Below are 22,896 nucleotides of genomic sequence, written 5' to 3'. Positions count from 1 at the left end.
TAAAGGACACAGTAGGGCAATTTAAATAGCAGGATCAGGCTGATGGGAACTACTGCTCCCATCGAGCTGATCCTGCTGGCACGAGTGGACGGGGGACAGACATAGGCCGATGGGAGTAGTAGTGTCACATCGGCCTATGTGTGCCTGCACGCAGACACCCGCAGACATCGCGCAGACACCCGCAAACACCGGCAGACACCCGCAGACACCGGCAGACACCGTGCACACACATCCTAACTTAGGATCGGGATGGGAGGCTGCGGGGAAGCAGTATGGGGCTGTGTGATTGTTTAAAAGCTGGCGGCTTTTTACCGCCCGCCGCTTTTAAACACTCAGGAGAACTCTCTCACGCTGGGATGACATTCTGATGACAGGCTGGATCGCAGCTGAGCGCTGCCATCCAGCTTGTCATCCTTCAGAGACACTGCAGAGCGCAGGCATTATGGGAACTTCCAATTCCGGTATTCGATATTCTAAAAGTATCGGAACTCAGTATCGGAACTCCGATACCGCGAATATCAGTCGATACCCGATATTTCAGTATCGGAATGCTCAACACTATGATTGATCCACCCCCATGTTTAATGGTTGGCAAGATGTTCTTTTCCTGAAATTCTGTGCCCTTTTATCTCCACACATACCTTTGATCATTGTAGCCAAAGAGTTGTATTTTAACCTCATTGTTCCACAGGACTTGTTTCCAAAATGCATCAGGCTTGTTTAGATGTTCTTTTGCATACTTCTGATGCTGAATTTTATGGTGAGGACGCAGGAGAGGTTTTCTTCTGATGACTCTTCCATGAAGGACATATTTGTGTAGTTGTCTCTGAACAGTAGAACAATGTACCACAACTCCAGAGTCTGTTAAATCTTTCTGAACGTCTTTTGTAGTCAAGCGGGGGTTTTGATTTGCTCTCTAGCAATCCTACGAGCAGCTCTCACTGAAATTGTGCTTGGTCTTCCAGACCTTATCTTGATCTCCACTGTTCCTGTTAACGGCCATTTCTTAATTACATTTTGAACTGAGGAAAGGGCAACTTGAAAACTTGTTGCTATCGTCTTATAGACTTCTCTTGCTTTGTGGGCCTCCACCATTTTCAGAGTGCTAGGCAGCTGCTTAGAAGAGCCCATGGTTGCTTTTTTTGTCATAAGGTTAGAGGAGGCTGGGTTTTTATAAAAGTGGAAAATTTGCAGCACCTGGCCTTTCCGAACGATGATAGTGAACAAGCCATAACCCTAACAGACTAATTAAGGTCTGAAACCTTGGTCAAAGTTATCTGAAAACACAAATATCCAAGGGTGCACAAACTTCTGCATCAGCCCATTTTCCTTTTTGCAATTTTTAGTGTAAAAAATGACAATATATATATTTTTTATATAAAATACAAAGTAAATGTGTCATCTTTAACTCTAGGCCTTTTAGAGATCATTTCATCTTCAACTTGCTTATGTCACGACACGGCTGTTGGGTGACCAAGGATCAGGGGCTCCTACCCTGACCCTAACACCAGGGGGTGCCCTAACTCGCCCTATTCCCCGGGATACCTCTGAAGGTGAGGATGCCGAGGCCTCCGCCCTCACCCTAACTCCTGAGTTAGCCCTCCACTTGTTCTCCTCCCCCAACCAGGGAAGAGGGGCGCTACTGTGCACTGAAGTACACCCACCCAACAAACAAGGCAACACGGACAGGGATAAACAGAAAACTCCAGGCACACAAAATATTCTCTCACATAAAACAGAGGGAAGCACTGGGGTGTGTAGGTAGGGGGAATAAACCAAAATGGAGAAGGATAAGGAATAACCACACATACTAGACAACAGTCACAAGTTATTCCTCCCAAACTCCTTCTCATAGAACTCCTCACTCTTCTTTAGCCCTGCTGCAAATGCTAGCTCTGACAAGGATTTAGTATCAGAGCCCAGATTATAAAGGGAAAGGGAGTGGCTAACCGAGCTCCACTATGAGCTCATGGAAATCCAACATGGCCGCTTATCCCCTGTTCTGCCGGAAGGAATAAATACATTTAAAATGATGGAGAAGTGCTTCTTCTCGGAGCTGGAGCAGGAGCCATTCGGCGCTGAGGTCTCCTGGCTCCAACCTGTCGCGGTAACCCCATGACAGCTTAACTGTTCACAATAAGAGTAATTTTGACCACGGGCCCAAACTTTTACATGCCACTGTACAATTGTATCATTTTCTATCTACTGTATTATTTCTGTCTCTACACAGTGGGTTTGTAGAGCTGTATCAAAGAGTCCAACAGCAACAAAGATATATTATGATTTTAAGTGTTAGAAAATGTTGAACCTTGATCTTAAAATGTGGATGTTGACTTCAAAGTGAAGTGGGTGTCACCAGAGGCTGCTCACTGGTGGGAGAGGTGCAGCAGGAGGAAAAGATTGCAAACATCTTAACACTCTCAAAAAAAGAAGTAGCTGTATAATTGCAAGTTAAGGTATGTTCCTGGGTGTACTGGCAGTGTGGGTCAGTCCTGTGCTGCAGACGCAAATGGGCAAAGCAGGGAGATCTGTGGATAGCACTGCCAAGATAGCAGCAGACATGCTCCTGGGAGTGAGAGAGAGCAGCAGCTGCAGGGTTTGAGTAGAACATTGTGAGAGGCCTCAGGAGTGGTGCCTGTGACTAAGTGACTTTAAAGGGAATCTGTCAGTAGGCTTTTCCTATGTAATCTGAGAGCTGCATGATGTGGGGGCAGAGACCCTGATTCCAGAGATGTGCCACTTACTGGATTGCTTAGTGCAGTTTTGATAGAATCCCTGTTTTACCTGCTGCAGATCTAACAGTAGTCAGAATGCTGAGCTGTGTATAACCCCGCCCACACCACTGATTGGCAGCCTCCCATTTCAGCAATCCGCCAATCAGTGATGTGAGTGAGGATGCACAAATTAGCTGGACTGCCTGGCACATGAGACCTAGTCATGTAATGATAATCTCCTGCTGATAAAACACTGATTGTATTGATACTACAGCAAGGTGCTGAGCTAGTGACAAATTCCTGGAATCGGAGTCTCTGCCCCTAAATTATGCTCCTTTCATATTAAATAACAAAAAGCTCCTGACAGATTCCCTTTAAAGAAGCACTCCCATGAAAATGTTTATCCTCTTAATATATTGCAATCATCATATTATATATCACTGTGTACTTACAATTGCTCATTTTGCCTTTCTACCCAGTTAATTCTTGTTTTCCATTAGGTCTATGACATCACGTGATTAAAAACTGACTAGCTGAATCCTTCTAAGCTCTATGTAGAAGCAGGAGGACAATTTTTCCTGCATGAGTCATCACTGCAAAAGTCCCTGGCAGGGGGAGGAGCAGAGCAGCTGGTTCAGGAGTGGAAAAGGGGAATGATAAATGCAGGGACAAGAGACTTCCTGTTTCTACATAGAGCAGATAAAAGAGAAGAATTAGCTGGGTAGAAAGGCAAAACTCAAGCCTCTGGTTGCATTTGATATATGTGTTGGGACGTGGGAGCTTTCCCATTTCATAAGGCAGGAAAGACAAACGAGATGAGGTGAACATGATTACAAGTGATCTGTTGCATAACTGAATGGTCAATGCTGGCAGTGTTTTATTATTTATAGTCATGACCAGTATAGTTGATCCCCTGTCTCCCGAATCCTTAGCTTGGCAGGGATAGAGAATATTTACCCTGGATGTCAAAGTCCTAGCAAACCCAGGGGCCTTAGCATCTGCACAGGTTTGTCTGGTACTGACAATTTTTATAGATGCTTCTCTGCTTTCGTGTCGATCCCGGCAATATGACATGTCTTATTCATGCTTCCACTTGAGCACAACCTCACTGGTTCCCTATGGGAAGAAAAGACAAGTAAAAATCTCAGGAGTTCTGATGTGGTCAACTTTTGGCCTCGTAGGAAAGCAGAGTTGTCTGTTAGCCTTGGTACAGAAGCTATTTAGCCGCATCCTTGTGTTCTTGTGGAGAGATAAAAATCTGCAGAAAATCAAACACTAGACAAACTTTATGCAAATACAACCTCATAAATGTAGAAGTAATAATGTAATGGAATTTTCAGACTTTACGATTGGATGATAAGATGCGTCCAAGTTCAGGCGACAAGGGAAAAAAGTCATCATCTCATCTCAACTCAATAGAAGTCAGAAAATCGCAGCAAATGGGAACACTGGGGCAGATTTACTATTGCTATTGCTCCTGATCTGTGTACAATTTTGTATCAAACTTTTAACACTTTTTGTTTTAGACCTTATTTTTAATGCTTTTACACCAAAAGATATGAAAGTCTGCAGCAGGTCATTTTTTTCTACTTCAAATGTGGTTATGGCCAAACAATTGTCCAACTTTTAGACATATTTATCATAGTGAAAACCAAATACAGTAATACCAGGTCTGAGTTGTCTTAAATCAGTTTGGCACATTTTCCAAGGCACCAAATTCATATACTACAATGTGCCAAATTAATAAAAATATCAAAATGAAAGGCAGTCTGTCACCCCTTAGTGTTAATTAAACAGTTTGAATATTTATATAGGTGACTTTGCCAGTATACAAATCATACAAAGCATATACATTTCAATGCTATATGGTAATTGCTGAAAAATACATTTTTATTTAATATGGAAATTAGGGGAGCATCACTGCACCCTTGGTGTGGCCCATGACTTGGTGCACCGTTACACCCTCTGATTTGCATACTCTGTGCCTAATTCCTAATCTTGATTGACAGCGCTCGCTTGGTAAGAGCAAGTACTGTCTAATACAATTCCTTGTTTCTGTGCTTGCACATGGACACTAGAGGAGCCCAGCGGCACGTTAATAGTATCAGTGAGACCGATCACACAACGTGGCTGTGAGCACTCACTGATTCCTGGCTCCAGCCTGTCTGCAGCCACAAGTCGCTAATCTGTAATGCCCCCTCCTCCTTGGTGGAACCGCTCGCTCACTACATTCTCAGGTGTATCAAGCAACTTCCGCAGAGAAGCAGGAGCCAAGCATCAGAGCACACCCACAGCCACATTGTGTGCACGATCGTGCTAACACTGTGAGCACACCACTGGGTTTCTCGAATGTCAATGCTCAAATGCAGAATCAGGGATTGAATTTAGACAGCGCTCGCTCTTACCAAGCGAACATTGTAAATCAAGACAAGGGCCTAGCTGTGATATGCAAATCAGAGGTGCAGCATGCCATAGGCCACACCAAGGGTGCACTGAAATGCCCACATTTGCCTGTTAAATAAAAGTAGATTTTTTAGCAAATGTAATGTTAGGCTGTGTGCCCACTATGCGTTTTTTAAGCGTTTCCGCAGCAGCAATTCCGCCACAGAAACTCTTAAAAAACACTTGGTAGAAGATCTGCAATGTTCCCCAATGATAATCCGCATGTGCTGTGCACATGCTGCGGAAATTTCAACTGCGGATTATCATTGCGGAAAAAAACGCAGCACTACCAATTATTTTGTATAAACGCGGCGTTTTTGCCGCCATTGACTTGCATTGGAACTCATGTAATCTGCATCACTGCATCTGTTCCATACGTTTCAATGTGCGGATGGTACCCGGGTTTGGAGAAGAGGAGACTCTCCTCCGGACCCAGGTACCATAGAACCTGTAAAAAAAAGAATAAAATAAAAAATAAATATTATACTTACCTTCTGATGGCCCCCGGTATCCTTGTCTCTGCTTGCCGGCAGCTCGCGGTAGACTAAAGGACCTGCGCTGACTTCATTTAGTCATGTGACGGGTCACGCGACTGCTGATATTGGCAGGTCCTTAAATCTACCGCGAGCTGCCAGCAAACCAGGACGCATCGGATAAGGACACCGGGGGCCATCGGAAGGTAAGTATAATATTTATTTTTTACCATTCTTTCGGTCACACTATATAAATCCATGCCGTTTGCATGGATTTATATAGTGTGACCAATTTGTCAAGCATTTTCCAAGTGATGCTAAAATCGCTTGGAAAGCGCTTGACAACCCGCATGTGGAAATGCATGTGAAGAACGCTTCACTTCCACATGTCCCTGGCAGGAAAACGCATGTGCAATCCGCATGTACAATCCACATGTACAATCCACAATCTGCCAGGGAGATGCAGAAATGCTCAGGAAAAAATTCACAGCATTTCTGCATCGTGGGCACATAGCCTTAAAATGTGTAATCCTAGTATGATTTTTATAAAAGCAAAATCCCCCATATAAGCAGTTTAATGTGTACCTTGGGGGTGACAGACTGCATTCAAAGGCTGGTAGGCACAGAATTACCAAGAATAAAAAAGGCAAAAATTGTAGATCTTCATCCAACTGTTTTTGTTTTTATATTAAACCTTTAATCTGAACTTTTTTATTAGATGTATTTAACAATTGCAGTAAACCGTTCGGATTTAATATGTAAGAGACATGACTGGGTTCTTTGGGGCCACTGAGCAAATGTCTCTACCATGCATATAATGTGTCTGTTTATCCAGTACAGTGGACCACATTCAGAGACAGGAACGCGAGCAGCTTGCTTACAGTTCAATAAATTAAATAAATGTACCCAAACACATTTAATGGCCAGATGCATTTGTTTGATTTATTGAACTCCAGGCTTGGCGAATGCTTTTTGTTCTTCAGTATTTGATACGGTGCCTAGAAGCGCAGTATAATTGCAAAACCTTCATGTGAACTTATTTGGGAATATTGTACTGTACACAGGCAGATGAAATATCAATGGTTCCATAATGAAGTACCAGGGAATTAGGGTCGGAGGCAGAAGAGGTGGAACTAGCAGCTGAGGCAGTGCTCTCTATATTTATCAGTGTGCTAATTAAATAAAGAGTGTGTGACATGCAGAAGTAGTGCTGCTGCTTCAGAAGCATCCAGCAACTAGAGGCGTTAACACAGTCAGAAGAGACAGGGAGTGGTTAGCAGAGCCCCAGGGGGATTGTGGGGAACTTGTTTACTATTCAGGCTGCAGCCAAAGGGAGGAGTGGTGTGTGTGATCTGTATCTCACAGAAGTGCAGGAAAGAGAACAGGATTCAAGTCCAGGGTGAAGCTCAACACAGGTCAGATACCCTGCACTGTTAGTTCAGGAAATCTATCATTGGGCAGGAAGATAAGGACTGGAAGGAATTGTGTCACAGAGATCATCTCCCTCATCAAACCCTCCCCCCTCCATCTCCATGCAGGATAAAGAATGCTGCGTACTAGTGAGTCCTTGTGAAGGAAAAGCCTGCTGTTTATGCATAGAAGTGTGCTGCCAAGAGATCTAATCTGTGCTGAATTATGCTACTGAAGAGACTGACATTACTGTGCCTGCTTTAATAGACTGTACTGTAATTAAGATTGTTGCTGCAATATCCCTGAATTGCACTGGCCATGATTCAGATTAAATTTCACTATTAAACTGTTGAAAAATACTCTTGTCAGATGTGTCTGGTCAGCAACTGAATCAATCATGTGCCTGAGAGAAGATGCAGCCTATGGTCGCCCCGAGTAACGGTTCCCCCAGGATTCCAACAGATTCATGAAACCCGTCTTGCCCTATCTGAACCTAACAGCGTGCGTGTAACATGTGGTTATTTAAGTAGGGACTGGAATAAGGTATTAATACCACCATGCAGTGATACATGCATGAGACTACAAGTGATTACAGTACTAATAGATGACAGCACTGTAAATCTCAGGTAACATTCTCTCACTGTACAGTAGGTATCCTCTTTCCTTTTATTCTCTCTCTTTCCCAGACTGCTATGACAACTTCTCCTGATTTCTGCAGGGCTTTCTTGCAAGACATCTTTGGACCCTCTCTTCTGCAACTATTTCCAGCCTTTATGGCTACAAAAATAATTTCAGATCCAGACTAGACCCCTTAAGTGACTCACGTTAAAGGGAATCTGTTAGAAAGTTTTTGATATGGAATCTAGGAGCACAATATAATGTTGGGGTAGAGAGCCTGATTCCAGTGATGTGTCACTTACTGGACTTCTTAGTGCAGTTTTGATAGAATCCCTGTTTTCTCTGCTGTAGATGTAGCAGTGCTATGAATGCAGAGCTGTGTATAACCCCAGCCACACCACTGACTGGCAGCTTGTGTACACTGTTCATTATCAGCAAGCTGCCAAACAGTGGTGGGGGCGGAGTTACACAGATTTGTTGGACTGACCTGAACATGAGATCTAGTCCTGCAGACTAATAAGTGACACATCCCTTGAATCAAGCTCTCTACTCCAGCATTCTGCTGATCTCAGCTTAAATACTGAAAACCTGCTGACCGATTCCCTTTAAGTAATCCTCCTGTACAAATGTATAAGACTTAAGAACATGGAAAATAAGATACAAGGATATCGTTTAATGGAGGGAAATGATGTCGGCTATAGTAATTTTGGGCCTTTAACTCGCTAGATACTGTCAAACTATTACTGTCTTGAATAGGATATGCTGGACTTGATAGTCCCAGAATGTCAGGAGTGATAGTTCTGCTGCAGGACTTCTATCACCTCAGATGTTCTGAGACAATTACCCCTCAGCTTGCCCTGGCCATTAATTGTTTGACAGCGGAGGGTGATGAGCTGCAGAGTGCCCCCCTTACCAACCAGTGGAAACAAAAGCAGTATCTCTAAATTTAAGACGTTATACATAATTATCCTTATATCTCAATAGATAATAAATTGTCTGCGATGCTCCCAAATAGTGTATTATTCAGCAACTGTGCCCACAATACAGTAGCATTCTGCCATAGTGTCCTCAGAATATTAGCAACCGGCTAAGTGACCCTTAAAACAGTAACAACCAATCACGGTGCCCCCAATATAGTAGCATTCAGCCTCGAAAGAGCCACAGCTTGCATAAGCCTTTATTAAGAATTACCATTATATTTCAATACATAAAAAAATAATCTGACATGCTGCCCAATACTGCATTATTCAGCAACAGTGCCCCAAATAAATTGTCTCCAATATAGTAGGATTTGGCCATAGTACCTCCAATAATAGTAAGTCAGCCACAGTGCCTCCAATTCAGCAGCATTCAGTCACATTGCCCCCAATACAGCAGCATTCAGTCACATTGCCCCCAATACAGTAGCATTCAGTCACATTGCCTCCAATTCAGTAGCATTCAGTCACATTGCCCCCAATACAATAGCATTAGGTAGCTTCCTGTCACTGCTCTGCTTTTGGCTGGGTGGTGTTTTCTCTGGCTCACCATCCCATTTCTCTAACTCCTCCACCCGTTTTCCTGAGTCACGCCCTCTTGGGCAGGCGTTTTCCTTCCATTTCGTTTTACGGAAGCGGCCACTCCTCACTGTAGGCTGGCACTTCCATTTCTGACACTCCCTCTGGTAGGCATAACCTCTGGAGGGCTGGACAGCCCTTCGCGCCCCTTTGTTCCTTCTATGCCCACGATGGACAGGACCTTCTTGCTATTCTGCGCCACAACCGCTATTTTAAAGTTCGTACTCGGCGCTATCTTAGACTGCGTAACGGTAGCCATCTATCTTATAACTCGAGCCATCCCGCATCTTTCAGATCTTCTTCAGGCAAGGCTCGATCCTGGCGACTACGCATGGGGTGGTAGTCATGGGCGAGGTACTAGCCTCCTGCATGAAAGTGGGGGTACTGGCTGGGTGTATGGACTTGTGTTGTAAGGGTGGTATTCCCGTGCAGACCACATGTAACCGATGACGCTGGTTTGAAAGGACCAGATATTATTAACCAGTTCATGAAAGGAGACCATTATTTAAAATTACATTTCTTTTTACTGAAGAATAACTTGATATGAACTATATACAGCAGATAGTAGGCATTTATCTTCAAGGACATTTATTTAACCACAAGCGGCATGAATACACACATCTCCTTCTTCCCTGGAAACACTATCTTCTTCATTTACTTCCTCTACTCTTTGTACAGTGTCCATTTTAGGACATGATCAGATATCAAAATCAAACATCAGAATGATGTCAGTTTGAGGCTAAATACCCTGTCTGAGAACTGATTTTGATAAGTGATACTGACCAGTGATTTAGACCAGTGATTCTGACAAGTGATTCTGACAAGTGATTCTGACAAGTGATTGATTCTGACAAGTGATTCTGACAAGTGAAAATCACTTGTCAAAATCACTTGTCAGGATCACTTGTCAAAATCACTTGTCAGAATCACTTGTCAAAATCAATTGTCAAAATCACTTGTCAGAATCACTTGTCAAAATCAATTGTCAAAATCGCTTGTCAGAATCACTTGTCAGAATTACTTGTCAGGTTTACTTGTCAAAATCATTTTGATCTCTGATCATGTCCTAAAATGGACACTGTACTGCACACTATCTTGGGAGCTTCAGTTTTCCTCTGTGGGGACCGCACGGGTCGAGGTGTTACACTACGGCCCCCCACAGCTACTCTCAGTTTCCAGTCCATATGAGTCATAGACTCCATCCTGTAGCAACGCGTCCTATGATTTCTCCATAGGAGAGGATGCGACCCAATATGGCAACACTTGATTTTCTTTAATATAGACGCTTAGTAGCTACAATGATAGCTACTTTTTCCTTCAACCACCTCTCTGATGAAGACTCCGTACCGACCTTCTCGGCTACATGCCCCAGGCCCTGATATTTTTTTCTCTCACTCTCTCTGTCCCGATTCCATACTGCTACTCGCTTCTCTTCTCTTACAGGCTCTTCCTATCTGCTCTGGTAATTCTTCTTCTGTCACAAAGACACCCACTGCATGCAGCACTGCTCACACTAGACCTGAGGTCTTTATTCTGCACACTCTGAGCTCTTTCTAACTACCAGGACGTCCTTTCTGATCCTGCTGCATAGCCCCTTCCTCTCTGGGCTAAACACTGGGCTTAACTCTATCTTACCCCCGTCACTGTCTGGTGCTAGGCAGACTATAACAACATTATTGCCATCTTGCGGCCTTTGTACTTAACATCCCATAACATTACGTATCACACAGTATACACTGCACATTACACTGTACAACATTATAGGAAGGCTTCTCAAGGAGTGTAGACAATGTGCCCATCCCCCTACAAAAGTACTTCAGCCACAATGCCCCAAATTCAGCCACAGTGCCCCTAATACAGTAACATTCAGCTGTAGTACCCTTCAATGTATATAGATGTCTTCTGTGTTGTCAATTCTTAGTAGAGTCTTCTACATTAAATAGCCAACTCTGATCTGCAGAGAAAGGCCACGGCCTCACTATCAGTATTCGGTCAGTATTTTTTCTCAGGAGTGGGAGATAAAACCAGAAGTGGGTGATAAATGCAGGATTGGTGACTTGTTTCTATTATACCTTTTCTCTGATTGTTCGTCACCTGGTTTTGGCTCCAACTCCTGAGAAAAAAATACTGACCGAATACTGACCAAATACTGATAGTGGGGCTGTGGCCAAATACTGATAATGGGGCCGTGGCCATAGGATCAAAATAGGAGGTGATCTAAGTAGCATGCAGACTTTATTGAGATTGGCGGGTGTGCCGGGTGTCGGACCCTGGCCGATCAGACATTGATGACCTATCCTTAGGATAGGCCATCAATGTAAAAGTAGTGGACAATCTCTTTAAAGATAGTTTTATATCACAGTACAGAAGACCAACACTGGTATACTTTGGAATTTTCTCATGAGACATAATTGAATTCTCAAGTGCAACCTCTGCTTCCTTGCTTATGAGGTTTACTAGTCCTCTAGTGATGATTTGCTAATAAAACAGTGATTTTATCAAAACTACAGCAAGCAGCCCAGTAAGTGATGTATTGCTGGAATCAGGGACTCTGTCTCTACAATATTCTGTTCTCAGATTAAGTGGCAAAAACATAATTACAGATTCTCTTTAAGGTTTAGGTATTAGATCGTGGATGGTATTTAATTTTGCATAAAGAATATTTTAACAATCTTTGACATTTTTTTTTATTATTTTAGCTTTAATGTGTCCAAAAAAGTGAAATCTAATGAGATAAAATAGTAGAGGTTTATTGCAAAAAAATACATCCAAATACAATATTGAATTAGTTTATCAGTAGGTGTTATAATGTGTGCATCCTGCTTTACACATTGGAAACATGTAGATAATAGATGGTCATGTAGTAGCAATATAAGGTTAGTATCATTATGGTTTCAGTAAAACTCACTGCTTTGGTCATAAAGTAGGAATATGTTGTAATAATCACATATCTCAGCCGTGTTATTATTGCTGACTTGTTTTTCTCGTGTTTTTTTTATTTTATTTGGTTATTAGTTACCTTCAGACTATATATATGATTAGATTGCCTATACTGCCACCATGTGGTCATCTTGGGTCACTACAAATGTACACATTTTGATCTACTGTATTTTTGATATTCCTAACTCAGCATCTATTATAAGAGCTATTAATTACAGTATATTTCTGCCTTTTATATGGTTTGGCTTGTACATTGTGACTTTTAATGCCTTTCCAGCAGGATCCATACCAGCTCTACAATAGGTCATGATTCTACCTAATTTTATACAATATTTAAATTAAATTAAAAAAAAGAGAAATTAAACGGGAAATAGACATTTTTTTTTGTCTTCATGAAGATGTTAAAATTCTATTCAGCTGTATCTTAGTTATATTTATGTTTGTATAGATATGTATTGTGTTTTCCGATGTTCAAAAGTGACTAAATACAATGGTGGCTTTTAAACAGAATCTGTCACCTGTTTTTGCAACTGAATCTGAAAGCAGCATGATGTAGGGGCAGAGACTCTGATTCCAGCGATGTGTCACTTACTGGGCTGCTTGATGTAGTTTTTATAAAATCACTGTTTTATCAGCAGGAGATTATCACTAGAGGACTAGTAAACCTGCTGCCACGTAGTCCTCCATATACATGAGCTCTGTATAACCCCACCACCACCACTAATTGGCAGCTTTCTGCCTATGCACAGTGTACATAAAAAGCTGCCAATCAGTGGTGGGAGGGGGGTTATACAGAGCTCAGCATTCAGAGAACTAGTAGATCTGCAGCAGATTAAAACAGTGATTTTATCAAAACTGCAGCAAGCAGCTCAGTAAGTGACACATTGCTGGAATCAGGGTCTTTGCCCCAACATCATGCTGCTCTCAGATGAGCAAAAACCTAATGAAAGATTCCTTTTAAAGTGGCCACAGAGTTTGTCATTAGTCAACTTCAAGTATTCCTTGATTAAAGCAAATTTATACTGAACATGTCTGCACCAATCAAGGTACATTATAAATACTGTGGGGGAAATAATTATTTGATCCCTTGCTGTTTTTGTAAGTTTGCCCACTGACAAAGACATGAACAGTCTATAATTTTAAGGGTAGGTTAATTTTAACATTGAGAGATAGAATATCCAAAAAAAAATCAAGAAAATCACATTGTATAAACTAGATACATTTTTTTGCATTTTGCAGTGAGAAATAAGTATTTGATCCCCTACAAACCATTATGAGTTCTGGCTCCTACAGACCAGTTAAATGCTCCTAATCAACGCGTTACCTGCATTAAAGACAGCTGTCTTACATAGTCACCTGTAGAAAAGACTCCTGTCCACAGACTCAATTAATCAGTCAGACTCTAACCTCTACAACATGGGCAAGACCAAAGAGCTTTCTAAGGATGTCAGGAACAAGATCATAGACCTGCACAATGCTGGAATGGGCTACAAAACCATAAGTAAGACGCTGGGTGAGAAGGAGACAACTGTTGGTGCAATAGTAAGAAAATGGAAGAAATACAAAATGACTGTCAATCGACATCGATCTGGGGTCCCATGCAAAATCTCACCTCGTGGGGTATCCTTGACCATGAGGAAGGTGAGAGATCAGCCTAAAACTACACAGGGGGGAACTTGTTAATGATCTCAAGGCAGCTGGGACCAGTCACCAAGAAAACCATTGGTAACACGTTACGCCTTAAAAGTTTAAAATCCTGCAGTGCCTGCAAGGTCCTCCAGCTCAAGAAGACACATGTGCAGGCCCATCTGAAGTTTGCCAATGAACACCTGGATGATTCTGTGAGTTATTGGGAGAAGGTGCTGTGGTCAGCTGAGACAAAAATTGAGCTCTTCAGCATTTACTCAACTCGCCATGTTTGGAAGAAGAAGAAGGATGAGTACAACCCTAAGAACATCACCCCAACCAGCATGGTGGGGAAACATTATACTTTGGGGGTGCTTTTCTACAAAGGGGACATGACGACTGCACCGTACTGAAGGGAAGATGGATGGTGTAATGTATCGCAAGATTTTGGCCAACAACCTCCTTCCCTCAGGAAGAGCATTGAAGATGGATCGTGGCTGAGTCTTCCAGAAAGGCAATGGCCCAAAACATAGCGATAAGGCAACAAAGGAGTGGCTCAAAAAGAAGCACAGTAAGGTCATGGAGTGGTCTAGCCAGTCTCCAGACCTTAATCCCATAGAAAATGTATGGAGGGCGTTGAAGCTCCGAGTTGCCAAGTGACAGCCTCAAAATCTTAATGATTTAGAGATGATCTGCAAAGAGGATAGGATCAAAACTACTCCTGACATGTGCACAGCCCTCATCATCAGCTACAAACAACGTCTGACTGCTGTGCTTGCCAACAAGGGTTTTGCCACCAAGTATTAAGTGTTGTTTGCCAGAGGGATCAAATACTTATTTCTCACTGCAAAATGCAAAAAATGTATCTAATTTATACAATGTGATTTTCTTGATTTTTTGGGGGGGAATATTCTATCTCTCAATGTTAAAATTAACCTACCCTTAAAATTATAGACTGTTCATGTCTTTGTCAGTTGTCAAACTTACAAAAACAGCAAGGGATCAAATACTTATTTCCCCCACTATATATTGTGGGCAAAACTAGCAAAGGTTACACCATGGCTATATAGGATAAACAAAACCATAAAACAAATAGCCAATAAAGTAAATATAATTTAATTGTATTATGTTATTTTAAAATTAACAAGGTACAAAAAGGAGGATACATAGAGAGCTACACTATTGTGCCAGAAACAACAGAAGGAGATGGAATATATCACATAATAAATCAAATCCACTTATATAACAGTCTATCCAGTTGGCACTTATGTAGTGTATTAGGGGCATCAGATAATACAGGTGCTATTAACAATGTAACTTAGCACCATCACCCTCAATTATTTTACAGGCCAACAGTATAAAGTGCTTAAAGATGAATCACATATGGTTACCTGTAGCCGTCTCCTCCTGCTGTGCTGGCACCAAGTCCCTACACGTGTTTCGGCGTCCAAGCCTTTGTCAGGGGGCGACAAATCCGCAATTCTCTTCCTGATATCTTGGCTGATTTCTTTAGACTTTCCCATGATGCTACACAAAGAAGCAGTGTGTTTCAGGTGTGCATTAAAAGACATCCACAGGTGTATCTCTAATTAACTCAGATATTGCCAGAAGCTTCCAAACACATCATCATATGGGCAGTCCAGAATTGTTTAAAGGCATAGTAATCTTATTTTATGTAAACTTTTGACTTTGCAGTAAGTAATAAAAATACCTGAAAACATTCTCTCTCTCTCATTATTCTGGCATTTGGCAAACATTAAAAATTATGGTAATCCTAATTGACCTAAAACGGGAAAGGTTTATTCTGATTTCATGTCAGATATTGAGAAAAACATGCATATGTGTCTTTTTATATAGTGTATGTAAGCTTCTGGTTTCAGCTGTACCCCCCGGCCAGTGGGCGTGGCCTCGCTCTATAGACTTGTATGGAGCGAGGCCATGCCCCATCTAGTGATGTGGATGGCCAGTGGGCACGTCAAACTAGAAGGCGCGGCCCCTCTCCATGAAAATGTATGAAGTGAGGCCATTCTCACTGGCCGGGGTATGTATAACACAAACATTCCCTTTCCATTACCGGGTGTCATAATGGCGAATCCTCGCAGCACCTAGTGCCTGCACTGGGGGGATTCATAAGTCTGCAGTCACACAGAGTGACTGCAGACTTATCACTTTTAACCGGACAACCCCTTTAATGTGATCTTTTTTTTGCAGGAGTTAATTAAAATGTTTACATCTTTAAGTAAAATGTTACATAGATGTTTATTTAAACACCCGAGTTCCCTATCTATCAATAGATCTGGGTGAAGTAAGAAAAACAGTAGCAAGTTTTTATTGATTCCATTTTAATTTACATATGACGTTTTGATAGCTTTTTATTGTATTTGTTAGCGTTCTGGCATTTCAACTTTTCTTTACGGTGATCATCAAATGGGTTAAATAATTTTAGACTCTGATAGATCAAATTTTTAAAGATATCAAAGATGGAGATATCAAATATATTTCATTTTTTGCATTCTTTTTTACTTTAACTGAAAAAAAGGTCATTTCAATTTTTATGTTTATTTTTTATTTTGTTATAGGGGGATTGAAACTGTCATCCGTAAATATCTTCAGAAAGCCTACCTATTGGCACCCCGCAGTTACATTGTGGGGGTTGATGTGAGACATTTGAATGCCTTTTTCAGGGATTGACAGCGACATCTATATGATTACAGCCAACTCCAGTCACTGCAGCTACAGGCAGAAGCCGACTGTGTAACACAGCTGGCATCCACCACGTATGGAGCAGACTCAGTTCCTGAACTCATCTCCGTACACTCACACTCGTCATGCGCTGTATATGCATAATGGCTATCGGAGAGGGAGGCAATGAAACATGAGAACTGAACTCATATATGACTCCTTTCACATATTCACCCACAATACCCCAGCCAACCTGATCTTAGGATGTTGAAAGTGTACCTCTAGTTATATAAAGAATGTAATTTGTGGTGTGGACTTATATCATATAGTATAGTATATATGTATAGCAGATTGTGTCTCCATACAGCAGCACAGACTGGCCACCGGCTGCCCACATTTGCGCACTAGGAGCCAGGGTTTAAATGTCCAGCAGAAAGCAACATCATTTCGAACTGACTTTGGAGTCAATCACCTGCCATTTGTGCGCAGACGACAGTATAAATGAGACGGAGATCGGACTGCAATGCACTAACTGGCCGGCGGCTCTCTCGACCCGAGAGAGATCACAATATATATGAAGCTGTCACACTTGAGTCGGGAGAGCTGTCCGCCAGTCTGTGTATTGTGGTCTGATCTCGGTACAATTTATACGGCTTTCTGACTGTGCCATTTGGCTATGTTCATACGTTGCGGGTTTTGTTTTTGCTCCATTTTTATGCAAATTTATGCAAATTAAAAGCTGCATTTTACAGTACCAGTGAAATCTATGAGATTTCAGAAATCTCATGCACACACATTGTTTCTTTTTCCTTACCGAATTGGAAAACTGCTGTGTTTTTGAAAACTGCAGCATGTCACTTCTTTCAGTGTTTTTGCAGGATTTTTTCACCCTTAGAAAGCAATGAGTAAGTGCAAAAACGCAGCAAAAAAACGCAGGTATTTGCGACATTTTGCAAGTTTGCTGCATTTTTACTGAAAGGTACAGCAGTATGTGAAATCCATTTATTTTTGTGATTTTCCCAAGTTTAAACCATAAAGTCCTGGTCTCCTCACCTGAGAATGGCAGATAGGATTAGTACAGTTTAATTAAATTAGTGATGTGTAGGAAGTAAACATTGGCCGACCAAGGTGCGCAGTTGAAAAATACCTGATCAACTCAAGGGCTGACCAAAGTGTGAAAGTAAATAGTGTTCTACAAACTCAATGCTCTGCCAATGTCTTAGGTAAACTATTCCTGACCAATTCAGCCCCCTGCTGTTACATTTGTAATTCTGTATTTTTTCATAAACTCATATGAACTTTTTTGTTCAGAATAGTCATTATTTTTTCAGACATAAAAATCTATTTCCATTAAATAATTTGATCAAATTGACCTTTTTCCAAAAATGGTTTCATGGTTTCACATACAAGGATGTCTTGCATTGGTGATCTGTGTTCATGCTTCTGTGGTGGAAGCAAAGCTGAACTTTGGGATCCTGAAAAACACAGCAAAAACGCAGCTAAACCTGCTTTTTCTTAGCAGCTTTTTTACTTCCAAGAGAGCAGGTTTTGCCTGCAGAAGAAAATGCAGCAAAAACGCAACATGTAAACATAGCCTTTGTGTGATTTTTCCATAAGTTAATTTCCAAATCAACCGAACTTATTGCTGTCTTAATAAAAGCAAAGTTCACAATATAATTAAAATTGGATACATGCATGCTTCTATATAAATGAAGATTGGAACCTGAGAATCGTTTTGTCTGGTGGGGTATAAGAACCCCAGTCTGACACTGTAATATTTACAGATATGAATATGCAACAAATCAACCAAATATATTGTCTATTGCAATGCAAGGATTACAGCTGGAATTTGCTCAGTCATCCGGAATTAAATGACATCATTTCTTTGGCAGGATCATGCTGACATTGAATGGAAGTTTGCAAGGACAAAACTGTGGATGAGTTACTTTGATGAAGGTGGAACTCTGCCACCTCCTTTTAATATAATCGCCAGCCCAAAATCTATCTGGTATCTGTGCAAGTGGATCCACTACCAGCTGTGCCCGGGAAAACGTGACGAGGAACTCCAGAAACAACATGAAAACCTAAAAACCTTCACTGTAAGACACATTTACTAGATTTTCATATATTCTCTTTTAAAACATAAAGTAGCCAAGTTGGCTTTAGCCAAATGGACTCTCTGGGAAACATAATTGCAACCTGCCTGAACTGATGCTTAGGAAATTCATGTATACATTTTTTATTTGCAGGAGCGGCATGCTGACAACCTGATTCAAAATCAGCATTACCAGGTGAGTTCTGCTGCGTTACATTGTTCCGTTCCTGCCTTCTTGGCAAAGCTTGATTCAAAACATTTGTGACAAGCAGGAATAGACTTTTGCTCACAGAGCGTTGTGTCACAAATCTCCTGCATTCTGTGCTTAAAACGGAATACAATATGCATGACTTCTCCGCAGACGGTGGTGAGTCATTTCTGGCTCTCTGCCTCTTTAAAGCAGGTTATGAAATTTGAAATTCGTATTCAGTAAAACAAGTTCTATTAGGTAACTGACGAGAGAGGCAGAGACAAGAATAGTTCTCCAACGTGGACCATTTCCCCTTCTATTAGGATGTTTGGAATATTTCCATGTAACTTTTGTGTTCTTTCTTAAAGGGACTCTGTCAGCACCGAATGACTGTTCAAACCAAGTCTAGGCGCTCATTACTTCACAATGGGGCCAAACATTTACATGCACCTTCCCTCCTACTTGTTTTCCATCTATCTCCACCCCCTTTGCTTTGATTGACAGCTCTGGCTTCATAGAACCAGAGAAGGGTGGAGATAGATGGAAAACAAGCAAGTGGGAAGGTGTATATAAATGATTGGTCCTGCCAAAGAGCACCGAGCACCTGTACTTGGTTTGAACAGTCATTTTATGCTGACAGAGGCCTTTTAAGGACATAATTTTTTTTAAAATAAGGCAAACAGTCTCTGCTGCTCTGCAATATAGAGCTGTAGGCATTATATGGCATTATGTATGGTGCCTCATTACAGTGCCAATTACATAGTATTCCCTCCTAAAAACAAAGCGTCTGGTAGCAAATGGCTCTGCAATATAACTTCCAATGCAATCCAACAGAAGTCTCTGAATGCATCTGTATACTTCTATGGGCACTTTATCAATGCTCCATACAACTCGGAGCTTGTACGGGGCCATAATTAGGTCAAGTACATGCACACTTTTTATCAATTAGTCTTATATAGCAAAGATCATATAGAGTTTTGGTATTGTCATAAACTTGTTTAAAGGAGTTGTCTCATCTTCAGGAGCACATCACTGCCCTGGCTCCCACCTGTCTGCTTGCCTGGTATGGTGTGTTCCTGAAACTGACAGTTTGGAGCAGCTCCCATGCTGCAAGCAGAGGCAGTGTTACCGCTGTAGCATCAGAGGAGTGCAGTAATTCAACCATCTTCAGGACAGTGCTTGCAAGCTCTACAGCATGGATCGTGCACATACTATGCTCCTGGCCTAAGCAACCAGTAAACCATAGAAGTAAAAATGCCTGTGTTCCTGAGAACGGAGTTACATTGCAAAGTTGATTGTTATTAAAAGCATTTTTCAATTTTAAGCATGTAAAGAAGAGTATAAAATCCTTTCAAATTTTGATAATTTGTCATTCTAAGGACTACTATTATGTGCCAGATTTTGTAAAATATATGCCACATTTTGGGAAATTCCTAATTATTAAAGGGAACCTTTCAGCAGGTTTTTATTAAATCTGAATGCAGCATAATGGAGGGGCGGAGAACCTGATTCCAGGGATCTTTTTACTTGCTCAGCAGCTTGCTTTAGTTTTCAATACAATCAGTGTTTTATCAGCAGGAGATTATCATTACAGGACTAGGTGTCACATGCCAGGCAGTCCAACTAATCTGTGTAACCCCGCCCCCACCACTGATTGTCAGCATGGTAACACTGTAGAACATATACAGAAAGCTGCCAATCAGGGATGTGGGCGGGGTTATACGCAGCTCAACATTCTGAGCACTGCTACATCTGCAGCAGAGAAAACAGTGATTTTATCAAAGCTGCTTCAAGTAGTCCAGTAAGTGATACATCACTGGAATCAGGCTACCTGTTCCTAAATCATGCTGCTCTCATATTCCATTGCAAAACCTGCTGACAGGTTCCTATTAAACATTTTTAAATGTATACTAGGCTTAACCCCACTAATTTCTGATGCTCCCAGACACTGCCATTGATATTGACGTACTGATGTACCTAACTTACAGCGAACTATAGTATAATGGTTTACAAGATATTTTGATTGTGAACATTATCATTATAATTAATCATGGTCTTGCAATTAAAGGCTTTGTCTCTATTATTAATATTAGTGTTATTATGAAAAAGTGAAAATGAAATGCAATATATAGGGAAAAAAATAGCATTTTACATTTTTGCATATTCTTTTATTTTTTATACTTTCTAACATTCCAAATTACTTTCTCCCACTATAGGAAGTTATCAGAAATCTGGTGAAGCGATATATTGCAGCAATGATTAGGAATTCAAAAACAAATGAAGGGTTAACAGAAGAAAACTTCAAGGTATTAAAGCAGTCGTATTATGTTTATATTGTATTTATAAGATCATATCTATCTTTATTGTAGTTCCTGTATACAGTACAGACCAAAAGTTTGGACACACCTTCTCATTTAAAGATTTTTCTGTATTTTCATGACTATGAAAATTGTACATTCACACTGAAGGCATCAAAACTATGAATTAACACATGTGGAATTCTATACTTAACAAAAAAGTGTGAAACAACTGAAACTATGTCTTATATTCTAGGTTCTTCAAAGTAGCCACCTTTTGCTTTGATGACTGCTTTGCACACTCTTGGCTTTCTCTTGATGAGCTTCAAGAGGTAGTCACCGGAAATGGTTTTCACTTCACAGGTGTGCCCTGTCAGGTTTAATAAGTGGGATTTCTTGCCTTATAAATGGGGTTGGGACCATCAGTTGTGTTGTGCAGAAGTCTGGTGGCTACACAGCTGATAGTCCTACTGAATAGACTGTTAGAATTTGTATTATGGCAAGAAAAAAGCAGCTAAGTAAAGAAAAACGAGTGGCCATCATTACTTTAAGAAATTAAGGTCAGTCAGTCCGAAAAATTGGGAAAACTTTGAAAGTGTCCCCAAGTGCAGTTGCAAAAACCATCAAGCGCTACAAAGAAACTGGCTCACATGAGGACCGCCCCAGGAAAGGAAGACCAAGAGTCACCTCTGTTTCTGAGGATAAGTTTATCCGAGTCACCAGCCTCAGAAATCGCAGGTTAACAGCAGCTCAGATTAGAGACCAGGTCAATGCCACACAGAGTTCTAGCAGCAGACACATCTCTACAACAACTGTTAAGAAGAGACTTTGTGCAGCAGGCCTTCATGGTAAAATAGCTGCTAGGAAACCACTGCTAAGGACAGGCAACAAGCAGGAGAGACTTGTTTGGGCTAAAGAACACAAGGAATGGACATTAGACCAGTGGAAATCTGTGCTTTGGTCTGATGAGTCCAAATTTGAGATCTTTGGTTCCAACCACCGTGTCTTTGTGCGACACAGAAAAGGTGAACGGATGGACTCTACATGCCTGGTTCCCACCGTGAAGCATGGAGGAGGAGGTGTGATGGTGTGGGGGTGCTTTGCTGGTGACACTGTTGGGGATTTATTCAAAATTGAAGGAATACTGAACCAGCATGGCAACCACAGCATCTTGCAGCAGCATGCTATTCCATCCAGTTTGCGTTTAGTTGGACCATCATTTATTTTTCAACAGGACAATGACCCCAAACACACCTCCAGGCCATGTAAGGGCTATTTAACCAAGAAGGAGAGTGATGGGGTGCTATGCCAGATGACCTGGCCTCCACAGTCACCAGACCTGAACCCAATCGAGATGGTTTGGGGTGAGCTGGACCGCAGAGTGAAGGCAAAAGGGCCAACAAGTGCTAAGCATCTCTGGGAACTCCTTCAAGATTGTTGGAAGACCATTTCCGGTGACTACCTCTTCAAGCTCATCAAGTGAATGCCAAGAGTGTGCAAAGCAGTCATCAAAGCAAAAGGTGGGTACTTTGAAGAACCTAGAATATAAGACATATTTTCAGTTGTTTCACACTTTTTTGTTAAGTATATAATTCCACATGTGTTAATTCATAGTTTTGATGCCTTCAGTGTGAATGTACAATTTTCAAAGTCATGAAAATACAGAAAAATCTTTAAATGAGAAGGTGTGTCCAAACTTTTGGTCTGTACTGTATATATATATATGTGAGCGCATATATATATATCTATGTATATATATCTCCAGAGATGCCCTTAAAATTATCTTTTTCTTTCGATTCTTCCCAATCCAATGTTTTAAGAAGACTGTTTTCACACATCTGCCTTTCATGGTC

General features: G+C 41.2%; 1 protein-coding gene across 3 annotated transcripts in view; it reads left to right on the top strand.

Moving 5' to 3' along the window:
* The window catches only part of TRPC5 (transient receptor potential cation channel subfamily C member 5), a 538,378-nt gene that overhangs the window by 498,559 nt on the left and 16,923 nt on the right, over positions 1–22,896 (top strand). For all 3 annotated transcript variants that reach the window (XM_073641140.1, XM_073641141.1, XM_073641139.1), the window contains 3 exons: positions 18,354–18,560; positions 18,711–18,752; positions 20,963–21,052. In XM_073641140.1, the coding sequence (XP_073497241.1) occupies positions 18,354–18,560; positions 18,711–18,752; positions 20,963–21,052 (339 nt within the window). The remainder of the gene's footprint in view (positions 1–18,353; positions 18,561–18,710; positions 18,753–20,962; positions 21,053–22,896) is intronic.

The sequence above is a fragment of the Phyllobates terribilis genome, unplaced genomic scaffold (assembly GCF_046119375.1).
Source record: "Phyllobates terribilis strain yellow unplaced genomic scaffold, ASM4611937v1 Scaffold_7__3_contigs__length_470593459, whole genome shotgun sequence".
NCBI classification, from domain to species: Eukaryota; Metazoa; Chordata; class Amphibia; order Anura; family Dendrobatidae; genus Phyllobates; species Phyllobates terribilis.
Note: the sequence above shows the minus strand (reverse complement) of the source record. Positions and strands in the feature narration are given on the sequence as shown.